The following is a 27,450-nucleotide window of genomic DNA, read 5'->3' as shown; positions in this document are numbered from 1 at the left end:
GGGAACCTTCCTTCCAGCAGACCTGGCTCTGTGGGGACAGCCTCTGGAGCCCTTCAGCCATCACATGCCAGATTTAGCCAATTGAGCAGAAGCAGACATGGCCAGCATTTGGGCACAAAATAGGATGGCCAGTAGTGCCATGTTTGCAAACATCGACACTGTGTTGCACATTTAGGACGCCTGGAAACCCCCTGGGGATGGGAACAGCAATGCCACAACACCAGCATGCAGTGAAGCGACCCATAAAGTGACACTGTGACACTCGACAAAGGAAGGAGCTTTGTCTTTATACCTGCCCACCACATCAAGCACACTGCCAGTATTCCTTAATTTAGAGCTTTGCAGCTTGAAAATGAAACCAACTAGAAACAAAAGGGAAACAGGCAAGCTCATTCTCCTTGCCTCTGTGATCATAGAATAAGTGGCTAAAAAAGTTTAAATCCATTCAGGATTTCTATCTAACCCAGGTAAGGTTGTTGAGGATTATTTAAAAGGATAGCCATTTGTCCAACATTTCTCTTTAACAGAAGGTCACCTTAAAATAAGAGTAAAAAGAACCCAAGAGCTTAATAAAAAGGATCTATTTTCTCTAATTTGGCATCACATTTCTTCCGGAGCTCTGAGAAGATTATCCTCTATCCCCCATCTGGAGAATCCCACAGAGAATTCTACAATTAGAGAACTGAATGGAGGATGTGCTCCAAGGGAAACCCTGTCATAATTAAATGCTTCTCCAAAAAAAGGAAGGAGGAGCACCTAACAGGTGTTAGAACCTCATTGAAAATGATGAGTAAACTGTCTGCAAAAACAAGGTAAATGAGTCTTAACTGACTATGACTGAGAGCAGAGGAAAAACAGAATGTTACCATATACCTGTGCAAGCCACCCTGTTCATCATGGGATACCCTAAAGGCAAGGCACACTATAGTCAAATACTTCATGTTGAGAAGACTCCTCAATTCCCTCCCAAAAGAAGTGGATGCCTTCACCCTGGTTCCCAGGAATCAGAACTGTCAACATAATATTTAGTCCAGAAAACCTCACAAACCCACACGCCTCCCCTCACCCTCCCAAGTCTAAAACAGCAAAATCCATTTGTCCAGGCAACTTGAACCCAAATGAACCCATCAGGACTAAGCTGAGACCCATTAGAACCACTGCACATATGTAGTTTGAAACATGCTTATTGTTCTTTTTTACTGTATGGTCTTGCAGGAGACTGTGCACTCTTCTTGGCTATGACATTAGCAGTTATAAGGCCAAAGATATGCAATGGCTTGAATTCCTATATTATATCGAGCCAATTACCAAGGCCAGAACTGAGAGAACAAAGTTTGGCCCACTGCTGTGAACAAAATTAAAACAGCAGGTTCTCCTTATTCCTCTCACACAGGAGACTCTTTATTACCTATCTGCCTTCTGATGAACAAGACAACTGAGAGAGGTCACAGGCTTTTCACCAAGTCAGGAAATATTTGCTGTGACTTTTAACCACGTCTGTGGCAGGGAAAAAAAAGAAACCCCCCCAACACCTTCCCACTGAAGCTGAATGTAAACAAAAGAATCTCAGCAGCATTTAATGAATCCTACAGGGAGGCTTCTTCTCTTACCTGCCTATGTGTTGCTTTCACATTGGGGACCATTTGGAAAAGTTTTAATTTTTTATTTCACCCAAATTTAGGAAAAAAGTCCAGCACTGCTCCCCACTATCACCATTCACTTACTCATATTTTCTGCAACAGTTTCCTTTTGCTTGGACAACACATAAAGGAAAAAAAACTTCTCTCTTCTATTCATTATTAATTTCATTTTCTATAGCTCCTAATCTAAAGATTAGTTTTTACCCCTCATCTTTGGGCTGCGCGTGTTACTAAGATTTATTTGGAGTCAAACAAGGAAGTGCTGTCAGTGAAGTGGAAAAAATTGGAGGAACCTCTACTGATACAACTAGAAAAAGAAGTACAGAAACAAATGTAACTGGATCTCTTTAAGTGAGCTGGTCTTACCATCCACTGAGAACTCAGAGACTATCAGCAGACTGAAATCAAGGCCTCATCTTTGTGCACCATCACCAGCTTTTTGATGGGTACAGCATGAACATCACAGCTGAAAACTATTGCCAAAACTCGGGGAACACTCTGCTTGTACAACAGCAAGTAACCAGTGTGCTCAGAGTGACACCGCTGTGCTGCTGCTGACAGCCACAGCCTGTGTCACCCAGTGAAACAAGGACACTGCTGCTGAGCATGGACCACCAACCAGGGGAATTCACATCCCTGCTGTCAGGTGGACAGGGCAAGCAGAACCTGCAGAGCTGAAAGCTGAGCCAGGCGGGTATGAACACATTCAGAGGGGAAAACAAAAGACCAAGCACATGTACTGGCACTGCTCAAAATGTCAGCTGTAATTTAAAAGTAGCTCAAGTACTAGCCGTCTGCAGGGTCCTCATTTAAAAGTCAGGTTTCTACAGCAGTCGGTTCTTTAACAGTCAATTTTAAACACCCAAACTGATAACTACTCCTAAAAACTGAAGAAATGTTATTAAGGAGGAGGACCCTGCTCACTGCATTTTGAAAACAGCTTGGAAAAAGATCAAGAATGAGTTTCAGAAGCTTAAGATAAAGGAGCCAAGCAAACAACAACAAAAATAGCAGAGCAGTCCCTGTCAAGATTTTAAGTGACAAAAAGTTGAAAGAGGACAAACTCAAGTTATCCCAATTTACCCCAGATACCTGAAACTGCATACAAAATAGGAAGAAAGAGGGGAACAGAAATTGTCAGTCATTCTAATTTAAGTTCAAATGCAACAACCTTTTTGTGCCAGTTACAGTGATACTGCCTGCAACCTTGCTATCCAACACAGTAACAAGATGTTGCTGAAACATTAAGCTACACTGAAGTCCCCCAGTAAATGAGAATCTGCAAGTAATTTGCCACTTTACCCCATTTTCTTTATGTAAATAAATTCTACCAGGGCAGAGGCAGACAAACTTAGCCCAGGCACAGGTAAGGCAACATAACTAACTGCACCAGAAAGGAACAAGCTCTAAAGAGCACTGAATTCATTTGTCATTGGGGTTTTTACTGTAATTAAAATCAAAGCTGCCATATGACATTAAACACAGCTGACCTTTTTTTATTGATAAATGGGCCAATACATGCATTTGCAGAACATCTGCATTTTGGTTTGGGTTCTCAGTGAGGTAACTATTTTCTATTGAGGAAAACACAACCCTCGAGAGCCCTTGTCCTACAGATGGCATTTAGACCCAATGATCCTGTCATCTCACTTGAACCTGATAATCTTCCTGCCTGTATTTGGCATCAGCTCCTGGCTCCAGAGGAGTCCAGGACTCCAAGAGCTCTGTCTGCACCACAACAGATAGTCTGTTGTCTCAGAAGGTGCTGCTGGCCATAACTAAGGGCCCTCTTCCAGTACATCCTTAATGCCTACACAGACCCAGGGCTTCTCCTCCAAATTCACTCACCCCACTCAGCTTTATCAAGAGTTTAATAATGAAATAAATATCCCACCATTTGTGGGATATTTGTGAAAATTAGGGTACAGTTACCTGCATTACATTTAGCAAAACAAGAACATTCATCTGCAGACCAGGCCAGCTACTTTCTGTCTTACTTCTCTCAGGTTTCAGCTACCTTTCCTGCTTATGCATCATCACATCATATACAAGCTCATTCTTCTTCATTTTACAGACCTTTCCCACCTTCTGGCTCTGCCGACACCCATTCACTGGGCCATTAAATTCCCCTGCAGGAAATGTCTTCTTCTGTTCCCCAAGCCAAGAATAACCAACCCTTCTGAAACCAGTGCACTACATTACTGCTCTCTTTTATGCAAGTTCTTCCTCAAAAATGACAAAGTAAAATAATGGAAAAGAAGGGTGATCAACAGCTTTTTTACATTTTAAATCCATCTGTGCCCACAAAATAGAATTTAGTGGATGAAGACCCCCAGTGTTTCACCAGGGCTCCAAGTGGATCAACACCAGAGTAGCTTATGAAGCCAGTGCAGAAGCCAGCCTGGGAAGCCCACGAAGAACCTTCACCAGCAGCAGCACATGAGGCTTCCATCCCAATGGCAAGACAAATGAAAGCCACACAAGAGTTAACTCTTCCTGCCCAGAGAGAGATGCTCAAAGGCTCTTTCTAAGTGAGTTGTGAACATACCTTACCTCTGGGAGGCCCAGAAGTCTGGTCCTCAGAGAGCTGCAGGGGAGCCTTGGGAACATAGCAACTTATGGTACTCAGCACTGCCATGAGCTCCTACAGGGAGGAGGAGTAAGATGCAGCTGAACAGAAGATGGCACAGCCGGAGCAGGAGTCCTTCTGCTGTCACCCTTATGCCCTTAGCAAGTAGCAGCCTCAAGTCTAACAAGAACATCACCTCAGCCTTGCATATCAGCAAATCTAACAAAACGTTTCCTTCCAAGCAATACCAGAGACAAAAGTTATCTTAAGCCATTACTACCTCATGATCCCCTACACTGTCTGGCCTTGAGATCCAGGGTAAATTCTTCTCCATGAGGAGCTGAGGTGAGGGGATGGAACAGACTGTTTCACCTTCTCACTGACGTCAATGGAGATGCACCAGATTAACCTGGCCCCAAACTCTGGCTAGTTTTTCTGTCGCTCTTAGACGGACACGGTATCAGATTCCTCCTAAGGCTCTGATCAAAGCTGTTTTCCCAGGATCAAGCCAGACCCTTTCCAAAGTTCACATTCTCCGTCTCCAACAGAGAAGGGAACGCAGCCATACTGGCATCTGTTCATGTTTGTTCATCTTTGGAAAAGAAGAAATGGCCCCACGGTCTGTTTTCAGCTCAAAGAGTGGAAGAGAGTTCTTACATGTGGTTCACAACTGTAGAAAGTCTCCTACCCCTGGGTTTCTACACAGTGTTGGGAAAGTCTCCCGCAAGACTCAGTCAAAACAACTTTTAAAAGTATACTGCATACTTCCCTTAAAGAAGTAAATATATTCAAAGTCACCTACAGTATTTACACAGCCTCTCTCAATTTGGTACTTGCTCCCCCATAACCATTATTCCTGTTTGCAACATTTCAAAATTAAGTCTTCCATAGTACTTTTTATGCAGGGGGATACCAACACACAGAAATTATAAATAATTTTCCCAAGGTCACACAAGAAACCTGTAGCAGAGCAGGGTACTTAATTTGGGTTCCCTGAACCCCAGGATAAGGAAGCTGTTCTCAGACATCCCAGACACAGCTAACATGAACACTCGTGCCATCTGACTCTTGGGTCAAATACCCCCAAAAAAATCATGTAACCATTGCGAAGTGTAAGTGGGAAAGTGAGAAAAAACAACAACCCAAACCTAAACCAGCCTTGATATCTTGCCCACTGTCTGCCAAGTGGGCTAACCTGACTCTCAAACACCACTGTACAAAGTGCCAGAAAACAATCTAAACTGGGAGCCAATAACAAAGCAGCATTTATTTACTGGTAAAACTTAACCAGCAGACATATCAGACATAACCCTCAACTGGGGAAGCAACATTGGTGTATGTTCTGCTTTTTCAGCACACGGGAGAAAAGAGTAGGAAGACAGCTCCTCCTTGCTGAGTGAGAGTTTATCCCAGTTCCAGAGCTGAGCTCCCCCAAACCAGACTAACATCCTAATAAGCAGCACAAGGTGGCACTCTGCAGGGAAAGGTTTTCCAAGCCAAGAGATGTAACAGCAGGAATGTTGTCTGCATTCAGTGCTGCAGTCTGGGGCCAGTAAAGAAGTCCCCAGCTGGCTTCCCTCCCCACTGTGCAGGCTGGGAGCAAGTGTGCTGGTGTGGGCTTTTTTCTGCACCACCTGAGACCCTACACGCTCATCCTAGCCCCAGATGCTAGGGGAAAACTGTCCTCATGCAGGGCCCTGCACGGCCAAGAGGAACTGGGTTTGCTGAACAAGCAGCTATTCAATATTTTGTTTTCTCTTCATTGTTCAACGTGTGGCCTCAAGCCAAGCCCTGCTCTGAATACAGAACTGGTGCTTTCCTTACAGCTTTTCGACAGGCTCACCGAGAGCAGTGGCTGGGCAGCTCACAAGCACATTTACTGTCATGCATCCTCACTTTCTAAACTGGAAGAAACAGAGAAATCAGAATTGCATCTTCATGTCCCTCTGAGTACTTCTGTGAAGACCCCCAAGGACCTGGTTTTCTGGGCCACTTTACATGTTCTAAACACAAGTCCTGCTGGTGCCCCCTCTGGCTGTGCACCACCAGAACTTCCACAGTCCAGATCTCAGGCTCCTATCTTGGAAATGATCAGTGTAAGGAACAGACAGTTTGGGTTCTCCCATAACAAGCTGGCCCTGAAAGGAGCTTGCTGACTGGACACCGGGCAGCTGACAGCAGCCAAGAGTGAAGCAAGTTCTCCAAAGTGGTATTCATTGTTCCATTTGTCTGCTTTCTAACTTCTGCCACAAATGAGCAAAAGTCCTACAGAAACCACTTCCTCCTCTTCCCAGCCCACAGTTAACCATGTCAAAAGGGGCTGGTACACACAGATCAGAGACAAAGGCTGATGTATGTTCACTTGGTGAAGTACCTTAGCCATTTCAGTAGAGAAACCCTAGTCCATTCCCCTTAGACATGCAGCAGACAGTATCTTCTATAACAGTTTGGAACTTGGACAATTCAGGTAGATTCTCACTTCAGGAAAAATAATATTTTTGCCTTCACCAAGGCAAAATTCCTGTCTGTGATCCATGGTGCAAGGGAGCTTGAGCTTCTTGTAAACAGATATTAGCTTTTCTTTTTTTTTTTTTTTTACTACATTGAGAAAACTGTGTATTTCATGACCTGCTGAAGAAAAATGTCACCATGGCACTTCCAAGCTCTCCTATGAACAAGGAAGAGCATGACAAAGAATGAGAACAGAAAAATACAAATACTTCTCTATGTGGTCCCTGTCCTGCTGACTTCCAGCAGGATATGTGAGTCTCACTAGTTGGTCAGGGACTTGTCCCTTCCAAGGCCACATCAGAACCAGTATCCCAGCTCCTGGTACCTGCATTGCAGTGGTTCACAGGAAAAGAATAAAGACACAGGAGGCAATTTTCAAATCTACCTAGAAAACTTAGGAGTTTAAGTATCATCTTCTTTCAAACAGTTACAAGCTCCAAAACATCTATACTGCTTCCAGAAAACAGGATTAGAAAAGTGTGTGCGTTACCCCAACGTACAGATGGTGGGAACCACATAATGTGCAGATGGTAGGACCCATGTAGGTCATCTGACGTGCCCAGATCGTGCAGCCTTTCAGCAGCAGGCTCAGGAAACGATCCAAGGGCCCAGCATGCCAGGCCCTTGCCCTATACCATGCTTCTTCCCACACATAACATTACCCTTTTGAGGAAGATGGTCATTTCCAGAAATAGCCTAGGCAGTGTCCTCTGCAGTGCAGCAGTCTGTTTGGGGAACATGTACTTCTCTGCAAACACACATCTTCTGCCCTCAAGAAACTGCCTTCAGATGCACTGGGGAAAATGAGGCTTTTTAAGTAAACACCACCTGACTGAACTGCGCTTTGTTTGAAAAGAAACTGATGGCATTTGTATGGCTGTGGGCCAGGCCAGACTTCCTTCACTTCTATTTAGGCTTGTTAGTTATTTCTCATGTTACAACTATAATGCTGCAATACTGTGCCTGGAGATGAAGGCAGGGGAAATACACTTTAAAACAGGAAAATAAATTGACACTACTGTTAGCTACATGTTCTGCTAGGGAAACTGAGGCACAAAGACTCCACAGGCTGTAAGAAAATCAGGAAGAGAACCCAGTTGTCCTTATGTCTGGGACTGTATTCTCTTAACAGGGACACACTCATCCAGCATTTGGGAGATCCATGGAAAAGAAAGGCTGAGAAAAACAGAAGAGCTTAAATTTCCTCTGTTCTTACAGTTCTGGCTCAGAAGCAGCACCAACTAACATGAAGGCTGCAAGGTGGCTACCTCCCACAGCTCCCAGATGGCCAGGCTGCTTGTGAAGCAGTTCATGAACTGCTGCACTTTGTAGCCTCACTGTTGAAGGCAAGCCGGAACTGGTGCCATGTTACCTTACCATGCCTAAATGCTGCTTCAGTGCTGCCCAGGCACCTGGGCAATGACCACTGGAGCAGCAGTCCCAACAGCAATCCCAATGTCATCTGTCCTTTCCCACAACTTCTCCCTTCTTGATGGTGTAACAGATGGTAGGAGATAAATGAGAAGCTTTCAGAAAATAACCGACTATTTTATGGAGAGGAACTTTAATCAAAACTGAGGCAAAAGAATTGCTCTCAGTCCACATGCCTGCTTGTCACAGAGCAAGAAGCAAAGCATAAACAAGTAATTAAGATAATATTGGAAATCATCTAAGGCTACTTCAAACTGGATTCATAAAGCAACAGAACTGAAGTGAAATCACTTTCATATCAGAGAATGAAAGGACTGAAAGTACAGTAGGGAACACAGAAAAGAGAGATGGGAATATATCCAGCAAGATGGAAAAAGCAGGCCTGTTCTCTCTGAGCTAATCAACAAGGCAGTGTCTCATAGAGAAGAGATCCAGGCAAAGGCCAGCCAAGTGCACAGCCCCAGAGACCCACAGCCTCTGATCAAGAGAGCCCAAAATAAGTCAACAAAAACAAATCCTATCTTTGTTGGTTCAAAGAAGGTAGGGAGTAAGAGCCAACACTCTCAGGAGGAGAACAAATAGCAGCCAGTCTTTGAATTTGGGCAGAAGTTTGTCAGAAGGGATCAGGAGATGATGAACAGCAGGAACTCCAACAAGCAAGACAATTAACTCAGCAGCAGGACATTGACCAGTCTGTTTGGGTCAGAAATAGAAATGGATTTGAAAGCTCAATCAGGAGCAAGAAAGGAAAAAGTCAGTCTTACCTACAAACAGGGGAGCAGATGGAGACAACACTACAGGTGACAACCAATTCACGGCTGAGCACAGCACCAGGTCAGGTTAAACAAAAGCATGAAGGATAAATCCCTGCATGGGTTGTGGATGAAGCATTACACAGAAAAGATATAAAAAGGGTACAAGTGTGCTGAGATGGGAAAAAAATCAAAACAACTGACAAGGAATACACAATAAACCAGAGAATTGCCTGTACACCGAATTCAATGCAAAGAGAAAACAAGACAATTGCGGGAACAGTTGACCAGATTTGGCCCAAATACCCTCCCCACCACCCCAGGACACCAAATTTCTCTAGGGGCTGGGTCTCACAAGCTTCACATTTCAAAAGACCCTGAGAACATAAGAACCAAAATGTGAAGTTTCCTGTCATCACACCAGCACTGTGATCAGTGATGCAAATCAGCCCAAAGCAGCTGCAGCACAGCTCTAACTGGGCAGTGCTGCAACACAAACAGCATGAGCCCTAACTCCCACTGCTGCAAAACAGCACAGTCCTGAAGAGGATTCCCCCAAATCTGGGAGGACAAAGGGATCATGAGCCTTCAGCCACACACAGTGACACTTCACAGCAGACAGATGCTGCAGCAGAGAATTACAGCTCAGTTGCAGATAACATCAACAACTGGGCCTACTTCTAGTTTACACAAAGGCCTCTTTGCACAACATGGATTGTCTAAAGAGAACACAAATTACATTTTACAACTACTGAAAGTACAAAGTATAAATTGAGCCTAGAATTGTAGGTTTCTGCATAGACTCCTTGCCACCCAGATATGCCTATATACAGCTATATTGCTAATACACAAAGGAAAACAGGAACTGCAGCTCTGCAGGATCTTCTTCCTTGGAGGGTTGTAAAATAAACAGGGTGACAAAGAGGAACACAGTGGGTTCACCCATGGAAATTGCTACATCAGCTCTTGCACTTTTGGAGGCCTCATTCCTCACCAGGGAGTGGGATTTATGCTTCTCATGCCATTTACTGGGTTCACCCCACTTTCTGTGTTTTCCCTGATAACCTGCCAGTTGTACTGCAAAGCCAAGCACCACCAAGAAGACACTGTATACAAAACCTCACCTACATGGGATAATTTTTGTTTTCCAAATCATGACAAGATCTCACACAATGTAGTGCTGGCAGGTTCAGAAACTCCAGCATCACTGGGAGTTGCTTATCTACATTTGCAGATTGCACTGGGGCAAATTACATTGAACGGGCAGAGGAGATGTGCTGAGGCTGAACAGAGTTATGTGAGTGCAGTCCTACCTGCCAGCTTTCTCTGAGCACCTGTATGCCAGTACAAACCTACAAAGACAGTGGGATTTGAATATGGGGTGATTTGCTTCTTGTGCATAGACCACCAATCCAGTTTCCCAGCCCAATACTTATATTTCATTATGCTTTCTCAAAAAGAACTCATGCACATACCTCACTATACTCAATATTAGTGGCCAGTCTCCCTCAGCACCTCTAAGAGAAAAGCAATCCTGAACAGCTCAGCTTTGTTCAGCTTTCCTTTCTTGAAAAGTTAATCAGCATATTCAGGTATCCCCTCTACTGGGAGACAAGATCCTGTCTCCAAGTACTTCCAGACAAAGTGTCAACAGCAAGATGAAGATTCCAGATATTAATCATACTGCTTGTAGATTATCAAAATGAAGCATAACTCAAAACATGGCACAGCAGATCTCACACGTTCTGTTTTACACGTGTGGATTTGTACTCTATGAAGCAAAGCCAGGTCCTGAGCCATGAATAGTGCTTCACTACAAGGCTTGAGGCAGAAAGCAGCCTCTATCGCCCCCATATTACACAAGGGCCAGATTCTAACCCACCTACACACAGCGAGTCAAAACTCAACTCCCACTAGCTGTGGAGAGAGGTGTGATCCAGTGCAAGAGGATGAAAAAGAAACCCAAAAAACCTCACAAGCAAATAAACAAATTATCATCCAGAAACAAGTAATTGGTAGAGCCTAGGAAGCAGGAAAGCTGGGGACAGAAAGTCTCAGAGACCAGGTCTCTGGGACATGAAGACAGGGGTAGGGGCTTTGTGCAGAAAAATAGATCAACAAGAGCTGACACAGCAATTTGCTCTTTCAGGAATTCCTTACACAAGACAGGCAAACCACTCAGCCACCTGCATACCCTCTCTCCCAATAAAATCATAATTACAGCACTATCCTAACTCCAGAGGCTCTGGGAAGGAGTGAAAATTGCCAGAACTCAGTCAGCAGAATGATGTGGGGGGCAGAGGGCGGAAACCTCCTTTGACAGAAAATATGTATTAAAACTGCAGTGTTCACCAACCGCCCTACTCCTCCCCTGCACAGTGAGGTACAGCTGCGCTGTGGTAAATCATCTTTCTTGTGCACCAGACACCCAAGGCTGACTTGCAGATTCACCTGCAGCCACATCCTTTGAGCTTCTGCACCCGTGTTTCTGAACCTGTGCCACATGAAGCCATCACCTAAGGCACATGGACTACCTAATACACACCTACACACCCGTCCCAGTCCCTGCTCTGGGCCACTGTGAGCAAACCAAGCTTAAAGCCAAGAATACCTGGGGGTTTCAGCAGTACAGTCTCCATATGGACCCTCAAGAGAGAGTTTCAAAGGCTATGAGAGCAAAGGCCTACAGAAAAGATCCAGCACAAAACCAAGTGATAGGATTTAGAAGTGGGGAAAAAAGTTTCATATGGGTAGATGAGAGTGCAACGACAGAGAAAATGAGGAGCTGCACCAGAAGAACAGTCAGAAGGGCAAAGAAACCCAGACACCCAGACTTCCAAGATAACATGTCCAAAATGCCTTACCATACTCATCACAGCTGCTGACTCCAAGCTCTGTAAGCAACCTGCTACCAGACTGTAGGTGTCTGAAAGGCCCTTAGGAAGCAGCCCCAGACACAAGGGAGGATAACAGGAAGAGAGGAAAATGAAAGGAAAAAGAAACTGGACAGAGATCAAATCCTCCCCCATGGAACTGAGCAATAGATTCTCTGAGAGCCTTTAACAACATGGGCCTCCTGGGAGAGCTGAGGTATCCCAGTGCTGCTGGGAGGATGCTTGGTATTTCCCCAGGATTAGACAAAAAAAAAAACAGTCTTTCTACATGCCTGAGTGCCTAAATAACAACAAAACACAAATGACAATCTAATATAGTAATGTATTTTCAGATTTTGTGGTAAATCTTAACTTCATTAAACTGATGGTATTTCTGGGGGTTAAAATAATTTAGCAGCCCTACTGTTTATTTTATTTCCTGCTGACACAATTATTTAAATTGATTAAAAACTCTTCTCAATTATTTTCCAAAATGTATAAATATTAAACCAGGCTAATCCTAACTAACTATAATGAACCTTTCAAATAATTGGGTCTATTAGAACTGCACATGTAGGGTTCATGAGAACAGTTTCCATTGAGTGCAAGTTAATGTACCCACAGAACTGCACTGCCAGCACAGACCACTTCTCTAGGAACTTTTTAAAACTCAGGTTCTGCCCCAGAAACGTCTTCTGAAGAAAGTAACACTAAATAAGTGATACCACATGCTGTAACAAACCTCTGCTCAGTTTTCATCCCATTCCAAAAAACAGAAGATTCCTTTGTCAAGAGCAAATCTAAGGAGGCAATATTCAATTCAAATGTAACACATGTTGGCTAATTTGGGTTTTTAATTTGCTTGGGTTTCTGCTTTTATCTACATGTTAAGTAGGATTCTTGTCTATTATAAAGACCAGGTAACAATGACTGTGATTCCCCACTTATTTTCTGCAGGTGGATAATATTCCATACCAAAATATCTGTGACTAAAGCAAAACTGTATCTTTTAAACACATTCATGTTTTATCTCAAACTCACTAGGTCTTTCAAATATCTACACAAAACACTGCACATTCATGCAGATAATGACTGCAGAGCGAAGCCCTCTGCAGCAATCTCCATGCTGTTGGTTGCACAATGGAGACAAGCAAAAGAAAGGAGAACCTGAGCCACAACATCCTTCTTTAAAATTGCATCACATTAATTAGAAATTATGAAGCTATATTTTCCCTCTTATCTGTACACCCCAATTTGGGGTAGAAAATAATTATTTTGCTAAGACTGTTAGACCACCATAATTCCATAAGAATAAGATTTGCTCCACCATTGCCATTCAGAACTGCCTGTTTGCTCCTCAGAACTTTCTGGGTGTTTGTGCAATGACAGCACAGAGCCAGTTGGGAGGAAATAGCTGTCATGTCTGGGTTGCAAATGCTGAAGGGAAATACTTGGATTTGAACTATGAATCAAACAAGTAACTAGGCTTCATAAACACCCTGCACCACAAAATAACGGATTATTTGGTTAAGTAAATACCATCAACAATGTACATGTGCAAATTTGTAAAAGTGTATAAATAAAAGAAAAAAAAGGAAAACACTGTCACTTTCCCAAGGTTGTTTGAGAGACATTTTTACAGGAGGCTGTTCAATTACAAGATCTGCGTGAGATCTAAATGCATAATTTCTCTACACTAATGAAACATTTTGAGACAAAAGCAATCTAAGAAAATCTCTTGTCCACACATGAAATGTAAGTTTTGTTCCTCATCAAGGACTTGATATTTAATTCAAAGTCCATTCCAACTCCACCAGACAGAACTTACTGAATCGCCCCTTTGATTTTAACAGGAAGAGATGATACAGAGCCTTTCTTAAACAAGGCTGATGCTATACTCAGCATCACACAAAAGACACTGCAGTGAATTTGGAGGCACCCTAAACTTCACAGTTGTCACTTCCCGGCACTTCAGCCATCTGGAAGGCCTGCCATCTCCAACAGCAAGTGCAAGCTGCTACGACTTGTGCTAAAAGAAACTTCCATTTCCAACTGTGCATGTAAGGTCTGAGCTCCCCAAAAGACCCACTCAGGTCTCTGCCAGAGACCAGTCTGGAACAGACCTGACATGGTCAGTCCCTGAGGCTGAAACAACCATGGGAGACAATGCTCTGGGTAAGAACACCCTCACTCTAAAGATTCAATTTGGCCTCAGTAATCCTTGTACAAAGAAGGTTTAAGTAAGACTAGAAAGTACCTTTTCTGCTTCTCTGTTGCCTTTTCCCCCACATGAACATATTCAGCCTGTGAGGCTCAAGGGCCCAGCAGGCTGGTGTCAGCACCAGAGCTGCCCTGGGAGAGCTGTGCCTGGGGCTCTGTGCTGGCAGGGCCTGCTGAGCACCCTGGCTCCAGGGACCAGGAGTGCTCTGCATCCTTCTCCAGCCTACAGGCTGCTGGATTCAGTGCTAAGGAGTTCCTGAGGGGGATGTGCTTCCAGCCCTCCTCTGGAGAAGGGCAGGTTGCCATGACAAAGGCCTTTGAGACAAAGAGGTGTGGGATGGAAAAATAGTATGTGGGAAACCTAGAGGGAAAAATACCAACCTCAATTCAGCATTTGCCATCATTTTCCTACACAAAGTCACAGGACTGGGGGCTTTGGTTCATGATATACAGTAAAGAGCTACAACTGCCCTCAAATTAGGAGAGGCTGGATGAAGTAGGGAAGCAAATACAAACATTCAGCATACAAAGAGCTCAAGATATGCTGACCCTGATGAAGAAAACTTCCCCACAGCAAGGTGTCCTAACATCACTTCAAATAACCTTTATTATCAAATGCTGTGGAAGCAGAATCACTGCAAGCAAAGGCACCTTTCCCTTAGGCCTTTACAGGTCCTTCCCAATGGCCCTAAGAAAGCCTTAATCACCTGAGCCACCTGCCACCATTTTATGAATTGCACAGGCCTTGCTGCAGCAAAAGCAAGCTTGCAAATGCCTTTTCAAAGGCATACTTTATGTTTCTAAAGTTTCTCTATCCCAGAAGGTCTCAACAAGGTTTGAACAGATCTACAGAAGCTAGCAAACAAAAAAAAAAAAATAAAAAAAAAAAAATAAAAAAAAAAAAAGAGAAGGAAGAGGCAGATGCAACCACAGCACCAAGCGATAGGCTTAATCTTGCTGTCTCTTCTAGATTTAAGAAACCAAGAAACATGGCATTGTATAATAAGAAAAGTGTCAAAAACATGGAGTTCTACAATTACCAAGCTATCAAAAGCTGGGAAATCCCACTGCCCTGAAAGACAGACTGAAAGACAGCTTTGTTTTCCTGAACTGAATTTTTAACATGTTGTACATTACAGTCAGTCATCTCCCTCTCTCCCATTTGTTGTAGGGGATCCATTTCAAAACATTTCCTTGCTTCGAATCATGCCTGTCATTACAATCCCAAAGCACCCAGGCTGCACATGCACTATCCCTTAAAAGCAGTGATTTCTGGGTTGGAAAGACATCAGCTGTATATAATGGGAATAGCTATTGCCTACCTCCTCCCTAAACCTTATGAACAGATCTCCCTATTCCCCTTTCCTCTGCAGCATCTGAGACTTGGCATGGTGTCAGCTGGCAGTGCCACTTCAGATCCAGCTCCCCTGTGTCCCCTCTACTTCCAGTGCAATGGATCTGGACACTGCACTTGTGTGTCCCAGCTCTGAATCCCTCTAGCTGTTCAGTCTCTTCCCATTTTGCCAAGAGAGCAAGTTTCTCTCCACTGCCTCCAACTTTCTTCTGCAGCTTCAACCCCGCAGCCAGCCCTGCTCCCTGTGCTGTCCCACATTGTACCTGGTGGCAATACTGGCAATGCTGCCACTGCCGCTGTATTTCCGTGCCCGGCTCAGCCTCCGCGTGGGCTTTGGGTCTTGTAGTCCTGGGCTTGGAGCTGAGGGGAAGGTTGAGGCATAGCCGTGTTCACACTCTGCAAGAGAATCAACAGGCAAGGCATTAAAAACAAAAAGAAGAAAAACAAACAAACAAAAAGCCAACACCAGGAAAAAAAAAAAAAAAGAAAAAAAAAACAAGAAAAAAAAAGGGGAAAAAAAAGAAAAAGAAAGAAGTCAGCAGGCAGGCCTCACCACTAACTCGTTGGCCTAGCTGGGGAGGCCCTTAACCACAACAGCTCAGGGAAATGACTGAGGATATATTCACAGGGAAGTGGACTGGAAGTTGGAGAAAAGGAAGGAAGAGAAGTATAAAGTCTCTGCCAACCCTGGAGGAAGGACACCACCACTCAAACACTGAAAATATTAAAAAAAATCCACAACAGTTCAGAGGGCTACTCATCTCTCTCCTCCTGCCCAACCTATCTGAACCAGGCAGACCAGATGTATTTCACTGTGCCACTGATGTCTCTGCTGAGCCAGAGCCACCCATCACCATCCCTCCTGCCCAGTGGAAAACTTTCACACCAATCCCCCCTTTTCCTCCCAGAAACCACATCCACGCCAATCCCCCCCACTCTGCAACAACCTTCCACCTCACCCACCACCTCCAGGAGGACTCATCAGCCCTATCCTTCATCCAGCCCTTCACTGTTGGGGATTTACCAGCATCCCACCAGCAAACACTCGCTCTGATCCCTTCTCCGGGGTCGCTCTCCCCCCTCGGTGGGGATCTGAGCCCACACCCGTTCCCCTCACGGAGGGCGCCCATCCTCCCCCCATTACCTCTCTCCCTTCGCTCCAGATACTCGGCCGCCTCCAGCAGCCGCTGGATGTTGATCATCTGGACCTGCTCCATGGCCGGGGGGCTCCGCAGCCCCGGGCCGCCCTCCGCCCCACGCTCCCGGCTTCCCCGCTGGACACGGGGGCGGCTGCGGTGGGGATCTGCGGGGATCGCCGTCTCTGCCCAGAGCCCGGGCCTCGTCACACCGTCCCGGGGGCGGCTCTCCTGGGAGGGCGAGGGGCGGCAAGGGAACACGCGAGGAAATGCCGGAGGAAGGACCCGCTCCGAGATGCTCCCGCCGGGAAGCGGCGAGCGCTTATTCCTGCCCCAGCCCCGTCCCCAGCGCCCGGCCGAGCGCTGCCCCCGCGGCCAGCCCGATTCACCCCCGCGCCGGGCCCTGCCAGGATCCCAGCCCCGGCCCCCTCAGCCCGGCAGCCCCGCGGCGGGACCGGCCCCTCCGGCCGCCGCCCCGCCCGCCGCCTCGCAGCACTTTGTTTACCTCTGCCCGGCGCTCACGGGCGGGCGGAGCGGAGCGGGGCGGGCTGGGAAATGCAGTTCCCGGGAGCACCGAGGCACCGCCGGAGCGTGTCGGGGGCAGCGACACACGCGCGACCCTCCCGGGGCGACGGCTGTGTGTCCCCACGCCTGAGGAGATGGCTCCGTGCCCAGCCAGACCCTGAGGTGCTGGAGGTCAGGTCACAGGATCACACAGTGGATCACGTTGGGAGGGACCGCGGTGGCTCAACCTCACTGCTCAAGCAGGGTCACTTCCAGAGCACATGTACAGGATTGTATCCAGATGGCTCTGGAATATCTCCAGTGAGAGAGACTCCACAACCTCTCCGGGCAATCTGCGCCAGTGCTCAGTTACTTGCACAGTTCCTCATATTCAGGTGGGACTTCTGTGTATCAGTTTCTGCTCATTACCACTTGTCCCATTGCTGGGTACCACCGAAAAGAACCTGGTCCAGCCTCTGACACCTCCCTTCAAACAGACGGACATTGATTAGACCCCCTCTCAGTCATCTCTTCTTGAGGCTAAACGGGCCCAGCTCCCTCAGCCTTTCCTCGTAAGAGACGCTCCAGTCCCCTGATGAACTTTGTAGCTCTCCACTGCAGCTGCTCGGGGAGTTCCATGTCTCTCTCAAACTGAGAAGCCCAGAACTGGACACAGCCCTCCAGGTGACAGCTCCATGCCCACCCACATGGAACTGACAGGGCTGTGGCAAGGACAAAGCAGAGAGGCTACAAAAAACAAAGCCACAGTGTGGAAACTTTCCACATCTCACCTGAGGATATGTAACTAAAAAAAAAAGGTGCCAGGAATTCCCACCTGGAGTGACTGATACATTGTTTTTCATGAGAGGCTGAGTAGCAAGACCCATTTTTCAATGTGCACAGATGATTTAAGAGCATAGACAAGAGATACATAGACAGCAAACTCACTGTACTTGAAGTAGCACATTAACAAGGCACAACAGTGACCACTTTAACAAATGCTGTCACACACCTTTCAGTATGATCACTCTTTTCAGAATTTTAATAATGTATTTACATTCTGATTTTCATGCAGGTACAAACCCTTGGATGAGTTCTATCACCCTGAATTTTACCAACTTCACCATTAGCTGGAATGGAGCTTAAAAACCTGACAATATAGAATTGTATGATACCAGTCTCTAAAATATTTGACTTACTCAAAAAGGATGCACTCAGAGAACATTCAAGACCAGAATCAGAACACTCATAGTAAATATCTAAATCTCCAACTGATTCTGACTTAGAAACCCTCTAAAGACTGTTTTGTAGTTCTGACTGGGGTTATTTTCTGAACCTTTAGACCATGACTGGTTACATTTGCCAATATTCCTCCATCACAGTGGGAGACAGAAAAGTGTCTTGAAAAAAATCCCCAAAAAAGCAGAGATTCTCAATCAATGGCTTATGTCTGGTAGCAAGGGCTTTAGGCAGAGCACAAAGTATCAGGAGACTCGTGATGGAGGTGCAAGAGTTGGCAGCACTCAAGTAGAGAAGGCCTGAAAAAAGTGGATTCAGGGTAGCTAACTTTTCTCCACACACGAGTTGCTGATTCACCATTTCTGAGGTTTCCTCAGAAAACTGCAGGCTTGCAGCTGATAGAGGTAAAAATAATACCACTATTCAGTTCTTAACACAGACCTTTTCATCTCTGAATCTCTAGGGGTTGAATTGTTTTGTTTCTCTTAAGGTGGGATAGCTGAAAAATCAAGGAAGCTGGGACACTTCCAGGGACATCCCTCCCTCATTCTGGGAAAGCCAGTCCCAGCCCTTGCTCAGACAGGACAGTCTCCACTCATACACTTACACCCAGCCAGACCACAGCACATGTAAAGACTGGCTTTTGTCCAGGGGAGAACTCAGGGAACGAAGTATTCTCTCTCCCCACTTCATATTTCTACACTGGAAACTGCCCATAGAGGAGACTGTTAAAAACACATGGAAAATTCCAAACTTGAGCAGTCTCAAGGACTATACATAAGATCTTGGATTAGGGAAAAGGACACAGGTGCACAGATATCTCCACAAAAGTGAGGTTAATGCAAGAGCATTTCTGAGCTCTAACTGTGCTTCCTTTAACCTACTTTCAAAACCAGCAAGCCATTTGCCTCTCAGGATTAGCAATACTAAACATTAAAAAACCCAAACCCCGCAACTCCAACCCCTCAAACTCATGATGAAGCCACAAAATCCCTTCAAAACAGGCCCTTGTGAGCATTCTCTACCACTAGCTTTTCTTTTGGCACATTGGGAGATATGTGGTGCCACTCCAGGGATTAAATAGGGAAAGCCATGGCTGGAAAATGAAGAGGCAGGAGCATATCGGAGTGGTATGCTCATCTCATGAAGGTAAAGTTACAGATACAAAACAAGAGAGGATGAAGGAGGGGGACCTTGATATACATGGTGAATTAAATCAGCCCTGGAATGAAGTAACAGCAGGATCAGTTCAGTGTGAAATGATGTAGGATAAGCTCTTGCATTTACACTTCATCTCAGCTTCCAAGTCTTTGTTTCTGCAGTAAACAATGTACAATTAGAAAAAAAAAAAAATCTGTGTGAAACAAAGACAAATTTGGGAATAAACTATGAGACATTTCCCCAAAGAAGGAGCCCTAGAGAAGAAGCAAGTAAACCACGGAGCCACAGCAGATCTGTAAAATCTTGCAGTTGCCATCCCAAGTGCTCGTGTGGGCAGGTCAGCCTGCAAAATGCCAGAGTGTGACAAACAAAAGTGGGTGGAAAGTAAATAGCACGAAGAGGCCCAATGCCATTCAACTGCTGACCAAAAAGCCCCCAAAGTCAGATTTTAAATGTGGTTGAGCAATCCACAGGCAACACTGGGGAGGGGCTAAGAGAAGAGTATTTTAGGGGAGAATGAGATCATTTAATTTAGTGGCTCTGAATGATCTGTAAGTACAGTTTTCTGATTATAAGTGCTTGCTGCTTGGCATCCCTTCTGGCAGCTGTGATTCACTTTCATTGTGTGTTCTGCTGCTTCGCCCTTTAGAAAGGGGCTTTTTACATTTTATTAAATGGCACTTCGGCAACCCTCCATTTCCAGCCTTAATAATGGATTTGTTAATCTCTCTGATAGCCTTTCCCTCCTCCTTAGCAATAATTTAAATATCCAAGAAGAAATCTGCAGTGCAGAAATCAATTAATATTTACATCTGAAATGCTGCTGTACTATTTTCATCAAGTACAACAGATGTGATCTGTTTTTTATCAACATCACCATCACTTGCATTAAACTAGCAACTTCCATCAGGGAAATTTTCTAAGAGCATTCCAAAAGTAGTGTTTTAAGCTCCTCAAACCCGAAATTACTTTAGTTATTTTCTTTCCACTCTGTAGGAAGGGAAACTGAGGTGTAAGCAGCAGAATTCCTCACATGAAGACACACCCTAAGTCAGAGGTGGAACAGGAACACGCCTCACAAATCAAGATGCCCAACCCTCTGCTTTGAACACAAACCTTAGAAATAACACAATGCTTTGCAACGTGGAAGTTATTTTCAATAAGGACAATCCCTTTGGCTAAGCTGCCTTGTTTTTCATTCTGTATTTGTCTTTTGCTAAAATCCTCCTATCCCCAGCCATTTGCATTTTCTGGAAGGAACATCAAGATGGCAACAGTCATAAGTGCTTCCTTTGCCCACCTTCACACAAAATCCTCCAAACTCTCAATATTGCTTTCAAATGCTTGAAATCTAACACTTGTGCAATCAAAGCATGAACAGAGATCCTTGGTAGGAACCACTTTCTGGCACTCTCAAAACAGTGCAAAGATTCAGTGATTTCCAAAATTTCTGGGAACAGCAGATCCATACCACTCCTGTTTCTCTAGTGAGGGGAACAACATATCAGCACACACTGTAACAAACAGGTCTCTGTTGTAGTCAGGACTTTAATAGCTCAGTATTGCAGGACCTGCAGCAGCAGACTGGAGAACAACCCAAGTCACACCTACTCAACTTCTTTCCAAGGCTTGCAATACCTTCACTAAGGGACCTACAACTGCCTATAGGACGTGGCCTCATTTCTCATCCGGGAGCTTCATTCTTTCACAAGGCATCAGATAATCCATTTCAGCACTCCCACTGGTATCTGGAGCCCACCCACCACTGAGGACAGATGTTTCTCAGAACCAAACCTCTGGGATGTCCAAGAGTTTGAACAGGAAAGTGCACACTCTGATTCAAAGACTAAGCTCTGCCAAACAATAAGGTAAAAGCCACAGATCTATTGGCTCTTTGGGCCACTTGCTCCTTCTCTCCAGGAGATGTGCTCTTTTTTCAGACCTGTACTGTGCCCAAATTTATATTGAGTCAGTGACTTACTCTGTGACTTTGATTAAGTCGCTTAACTGATCCAGCTGCAAAATTAAGAGGAATTCTGGTAAGAAAAAATATACAGAGTCCTTCAGCTAAATAAGAAGAAGGTAGGGTTCTTCAGCCAGTGGCAGAAGGTGCTTCTCTGCCAGCTCTCTGGATGCTCTGCTGACAAGGGATGTGATCAGTTCTCAGCGATGCTTCTGGCACAGTTCCATGTTTTACCTCTGCCCTATCATTTCTCCTGCTGTGGCTTCCTTCTGAATTCTATGCTGAGGTCCAAACAGCATGAGTCAAAATACCCCAGCGTGGAAGTGGCTAACACATGAATCACTGTGGCCAGGTCATGAACCAGGAGGAATGAAAGGGGTTTACTGTGAGTTGGATGAAAAATATATAAATAAAGGGGTCCTACACTGCTCTATATATCACATCAGCATAAGACCCAAGACCATCTACACTGACCTTGAGCCATGTGTTCAGCTCTCACTGACACAATGGGAGCTCTGCACACAAACCAGAGGCAGTCTCAGCTTCTTCTGCCCTCTGCTAATCACAGGTTTCTGACATTTCTTTGGTTTGTCAGAAAAATACCCTAAACAGCACATAAACAATGGAAGGAGACACATGATGAAGATACTGTTAACTCATCCCCAAGGCTCAGTTGTTCTCTCCCTCAGAGAGAACTATTCAGGAGCAAAGGACAAATCTAAGATCACCCATTTGTTATTCCTGGTCAGAAGATCAATAAACACAGCCAGCGCTTGAAGAAGATCTAGCTGTCTCCTGTGAGGGGCCAAGGTCCACTGTCCCATACATGCATACCTCTATTAGACTTGTGAACTTGTCACCCCTGTTACAGAGATTTGATTGCCTTCATGCTTTTGGAAGAGGATATGGCAACACAGGTCTGTATCGTTAGTGAGATCAGAATGTATTACACACCATGCCTATTACAGATAAGTCATCGTATCTGAAGCATTCACCACGTATTTGTGCAACTCCTACTGACAAAAACATGAGTCCACACACACAGAGGGATGCCTGACACATACTAAACCTCAGCTGAGTTTACTCCAGGTCCCTTTAAAAACATCTTCCAAATTCCAGCATTTCAGCGGCTACAGTTTTTCAGCCATGCTTATTCATGAAGTGGCATTTGCAGAGGTTACAGATATATCAACAGAGCTGCCCTCAGCACAACTTTCATTTCTGAAAACAGCAACTGTAACTTTCTTCATATGACGTTTCTATTCCTTGGATACCAGGCTTAAATTTCTAGAAACAGGTCATTTGGAAAACTGTACATGTTAGTTAGCAAGGTGTGCTGGGATTGGGTTTTATGGTCTCACCATGAGAACTGCAGTAAGGCAGGCAGCACTGTTATTCCCTCCCAGAGGCTCAACTGGAAAAATAATTCAGTTATATTTCAGTAGCTAAAATACTCCAGCTTACCCAAGGAGTCTGATAAGAAGTATCTAATCTTCCCTGTCACTGTACTGTAACGTAGGTAATTTTTATTCTAATATTTTAAAATATAAGTGAATACTATAAGGGTGGTGCTGAGAGGCCACTCCTGAACACTGTCTCCCCCTGCCATAGTATATCCTATGCTGCTCCATGGCTCTCTGCCCTGTGGTTCTGTTTCCACACCACCCAGCCAACCCATGGCCCCTCTGCTATTATTCATGCCCACAATGATAGGATGTGGGACCTATAAATGTAAATCATAATCGTCTCCATATTTTTCCCTGAGCTTCGGGCAGGTAGGAAACTCCTGCCTTATCTGGAAGTCCTGCCCTAGACATGGAAGACTCTGCTGTCTGCATTGCACCACTGACCTGCTGACAAGGGTAGGTGTGTTTTGGGGGCTGAAAACATCCTTGTAGTTGCTCCTCTATCACCAGAAGGTGTGACATGCACACCTGGGATATCCAAGCATTTGGATCCACAAGAGAAGAGGTTGTGTCCACCTCTCAGGGGCTCTCTACCGATCAGCATCTGCTCCTGCTGAGGACAGTGTTTTGAGAAGGTGAATAACCTAGCACAGCCACCAAAGGCTTGGAAGAATGAATGAGGACACTGAGTGTGGTTTATCAGAAACTGTAAAACTACAAGAAAAACCACCAGAGCTCTCAGAGCCTCAATAGCCCTTCCTTAAATTCCTTCCTTTGGCTACTGAAGCCCATCAGCTCCATACCACTGTGATGCTCATCTCAGCCAGCATCCTGATGCTTTACCCAGCTCTGTCCCTGTCACCCATCCTGGCCAGGAAGAGACAAACACCTACCTGTCACCTCTATTTTTTAAGACTCTGTTTCCTTGGGGCAGGGCACTGTCACTCCCCTGCGTGTACAGCACCTGGCACAACAGGGCTGTGACTCAGCCACCTTCCTGATGGGAGTAACACCAAAATAGCTCATTACAGCCCTGCGTAACACCGTGGTCAAATGACCTGGGCATCCTGCAGGAAGCAGGCAAACACCAAGTCTGACTGTAACCAAGGCTGGCAGTCTCCATCACCAAACTTTTTTGAGCTAGCCTCCCCTATTACTGGAAATTGTGAGTTCAGAGACTGTAATGAGGAGTGACCAGCCATTAGCAACATCTCTGCCAGGCTGGGTGCACTGAGGAATCACCCCTGCCCTGGCAGACGATAGGGCACAGCAGTCTCTTGGTGCAATAACCTGAGCTCCACATGCAAATTCCTTCCCAGAAAGGAGATGTATATACATTAGGATATAACCCTCCCGCTTCTGCAGCTGTTCCTTAGTTTAGATAGGGCCAGTAATGCTCAGAGATTGTTTTCCAATCCCAGCAGCATTTTTCTTTGTTTGGGAGCAACACGTAAAAGCTGCCTGGTTTATGACAATCACGTTCTGAACAGCACGTTCACCAGCTGAACCTTCGGTTAAATGGGACTTTTCACCCTAAAATGTCCTGATTGTGCATTCAAATATTGAAAGGTTTTGCAGAATTGCCTAATAAAAGTGATGATTTTCAGCATTATGACCCCAACAATTACTAGTGAAAGCTTCAGTGAAAACAAGTGCTCAGGAATGGAGTTGTTTAGATACCTCTTTTAAAAATCTAGCAATAAAAAATCCTGTACACTGCTGTCCTACTCATTTTCCAGTTCCAAACAAGGAACCATATAAAATGATGCATTTTTAAATAGAGTGTATAAAAGATCAGATACTATCCATCTAAACGGCAAGGAAAATTCTATCTTCCCCTACCCCGAAAAACAGCCACGATTTTGACAGTTCTCCTTCACAACAAGACCGCTTGTTGAGAAAAAAAAACAAACCAGCGGTCTCACATTCAATTTCCAAACCAGGGGTGCTGCTGTTTTCACATGCGAACCCAATCCTTGCTGGTGTCTCCTGTCATTTTCCTGCTTGCTGCTGCTGCTCGCGGTGCAGCTCAGCTCCTCAGACGCTTGGCTTTGCAGATTCATTACGAAACAACAATTAGAACATTAAAAAAAATAAAAAAAAATCCCATCCCAATATTAACTCAACTTTCAAAAACAGAAGAGCAGCCTGGATTTGTTCTGGGCGAGCAAAGAACAAGGGCTTTTGGCTGCAGCTTTAGCGGCAGGGCAGCTCCTCCGCAGTGGGATCCCTTTCCCTGGAAGCCTGCGTGCACGCAGCTTTTCCCGCAGAACAAGGGCACCCTATACCGTCACCTGCGCGGGACCCATAGCTGCCGTAGGGGAAGAACGGCGAGGAGAGGGTGATGGTGCGATGGAGACGCGTGGTGAGGGACTCGCTGATCCCTTTGTAAAGTTAAACGGAAAACAAAACGCACCACATGCTCCGCGGAGGAAAAAATCCGCAAACATGAAACCGAGGAAGGCAGAGAAATAAAAATAAAAAAGTAAAAAATTTAAAAAAAATAAATAAAAAATAAAGGCAAAACAAAGAATAACAGAGAAAACCGAGGGCAAAGCGCCGGTGGCGGAGCGGAGCCCGGGGCTCCCGGCAAGGTTCGCAGGTGACACCCCCGGGCTCGCAGGTCCCCGGAGCCCCCGGGCCGAGACCCCCCCCGGCCCCGCGCCCCCCCCCCCGGCCCCGCGCCCCCCCCCCGGCCCCGCGCCCCCCCCCCCGGCCCGCTCGGCAACGCGTGACGTCACACGGGGACCCCGGCGCCGCGCATTGGCGGAGCGGGACGCGCGGCCCCGCCCCCGGGAGGCGGCGGCCAATGAGCGCGGCGCGCTGGCTCCATGTGCGAACCATGTGTCCGCCCGCGGGGGCGGGGCGCGCAGCGCCGCTGGAGTGCGCTCCGCCACTGCGCGGGGTCCGCGGCCGCGCTCCGCCGCGGGCCACGGCCGCCCCTTTGTTCCCAAAGCGCGTCCTCCTCGCGGTGCCGCCGTCCCTCGCGGCTCGCGTGCCCGCTTGGGAGACCGCTCCGCGGGGGAAAGCCGCGGGCTACGCGCTCCTTCCGCGCCCGCGGAGCAGGAGGCTAGCGGCGCGGCTGGCCGCCGCCCCGCACCGGACGCTCGCCCTGCCCTGCACTGCACTGCTCTGCCCTGCCCTCTCCTCCCCGCCGGCTACCTGGCGAGCGCTGCCACTTGCCTACGTGACTCTGCCCATGCCCCGGCGGGGGGAGCGGGGACGTGTCATCGCCTCCTCCCCCGCCGCTCCGGCTCCGCCACCGGCTCTGGCCCCGCGCGGGGCCCGCTGTCCACCCGGCCCCTCTCGGTGCCCCTCCCGACCCGCTCTCCCCAGAACCGGAGATGCGCCCCCCCCTCCCCGCGCCGTCCCGCTCCACTCTCCATCCCAAACTTTCCCCCCGGGGCCCGGTCTCCCCAGTGGCGGCGGGGGTCGCACGCACGCCTCTTCCGCGGGGGGTGCAGGCCGGCCCCGGCGCCCTTTGTCACTGCGTCGCCGGCCCCTGCAGCCAGCCGAAAGTTTGGGTTATTTTTCATACTCCCTTTGACCGCCTCGCGGTCACGCACACGCGCGGCCACGGCCGCCAGCCCGCACTTACTTTTATTCTCCTTCTCGATCCGCTCCAGGTAGCTGGCGGCCTCCAGGAGCACCTGCACGTTGTAGAGGAAGGTGTCCATGCCCGCGGCGGGGCTCGTGTTGCAGATGTCCCCGAGGGGGCACCGGGCCCCTCCGGCCGCCCCTGCGCTCCGCGGCTCCCTCCGCGGCCGGCCGCGCTTCCCCATGCCCCGCCGCCTTCCCGTGCGGCTCTGCGTGCGTCCGTCCGTCCGTCCGTCTGCCTGCCGGCGAGCCCGGCGGCCGCCGCGGTCCCAGCGCTGCCGCCGCCCGCCCCGCCGCTGTGTCGCCCCACGGGCCGCCGCCGTCCCGCCCCCCCCGCGCCCCGGCGGGGCGGCCCGGCCCGGCCGCGCCTGCGGAGTGCGAGCGCCGGCGGCTGCGCGGCGCCCGGCGCGGGGGGGGCGGCCGGCGGGGCAGGGCTGGGCTTGTCCCGGGGCGGGGGTGACCGGCGGGTCGCCGCTCGGCAGCCCCGGGATGTGTTACAGTTCCGCAGAGGGGAACGACCCCTTGGAAAGGGGTGCCGGCTGTGGTGGCACCGCGCCCCCGGGGATGGTGGCACTGGCGGTGCCGGTGTAGCGGTGGGGCCCAGCTGCACCCGCCCCCAGGACACAGAGGCACAGCCGGGCCTGCCCTGCCCCTTGTCACCCCGTGTCACCTCTCGCCACTGCCCGAGGGTCTGTCCCTGATCAGGCACTCAGCGTGACGGGCGGGCTGGGGAGCCCATGCTGCGCCCAGCCGTGGGGGCAATGGGGCCAGCACTGCAGGCACAGCCCCAAACTCCAAAGGGGCCCCTCGGCATGAAGCACCAACGGTTTAATGCCAAATTACTCCTCCTCTGTTAAGCACTGTCCCCCGGAAAGCTCTCTCTGGACTCAGACTCTAAAAGCGATTAATAAATTATATTTTTTCGAAAGTAAATCTAAGGCGGAGAGCAGGCAAGGGATGCACCAGCCTCCCTTACCCGCTCCATATCCATCCCTGCAGACCTGGGGTCGAGGCTGGGCACACTACAGCTTGTTTTCCCCTTGTTTTGAAGTCAGGGAGGCAAGAAAGAGCAGCTGCGCCCGGAGGAGAGAGCG

At 47.3% G+C, this 27,450-nt stretch overlaps 1 protein-coding gene across 2 annotated transcripts in view; it reads right to left on the bottom strand.

Moving 5' to 3' along the window:
* MXI1 (MAX interactor 1, dimerization protein) overlaps positions 1 to 26,694 on the bottom strand; it is a 55,876-nt gene extending 29,182 nt beyond the window's left edge. The window contains exons 1-2 of one of the 2 annotated variants that reach the window (XM_058842041.1): positions 26,358 to 26,694; positions 15,614 to 15,746 (exon numbers count right to left, since the gene is read on the bottom strand). In XM_058842041.1, coding sequence (XP_058698024.1) covers positions 15,614 to 15,746; positions 26,358 to 26,541 — 317 coding nt within the window. In that variant the 5' untranslated portion in view covers positions 26,542 to 26,694. Of the gene's footprint in view, positions 1 to 15,613; positions 15,747 to 16,494; positions 16,963 to 26,357 lie in introns of those variants that run through there. The other variant, XM_058842042.1, reaches the window with a different exon arrangement.
* Between the last annotated feature and the right edge of the window lie 756 nt (positions 26,695 to 27,450).

The sequence above is a fragment of the Poecile atricapillus genome, chromosome 6, assembly GCF_030490865.1.
Source record: "Poecile atricapillus isolate bPoeAtr1 chromosome 6, bPoeAtr1.hap1, whole genome shotgun sequence".
NCBI classification, from domain to species: domain Eukaryota; kingdom Metazoa; phylum Chordata; class Aves; order Passeriformes; family Paridae; genus Poecile; species Poecile atricapillus.
This window is presented reverse-complemented; position numbering and strand designations above follow the sequence as displayed.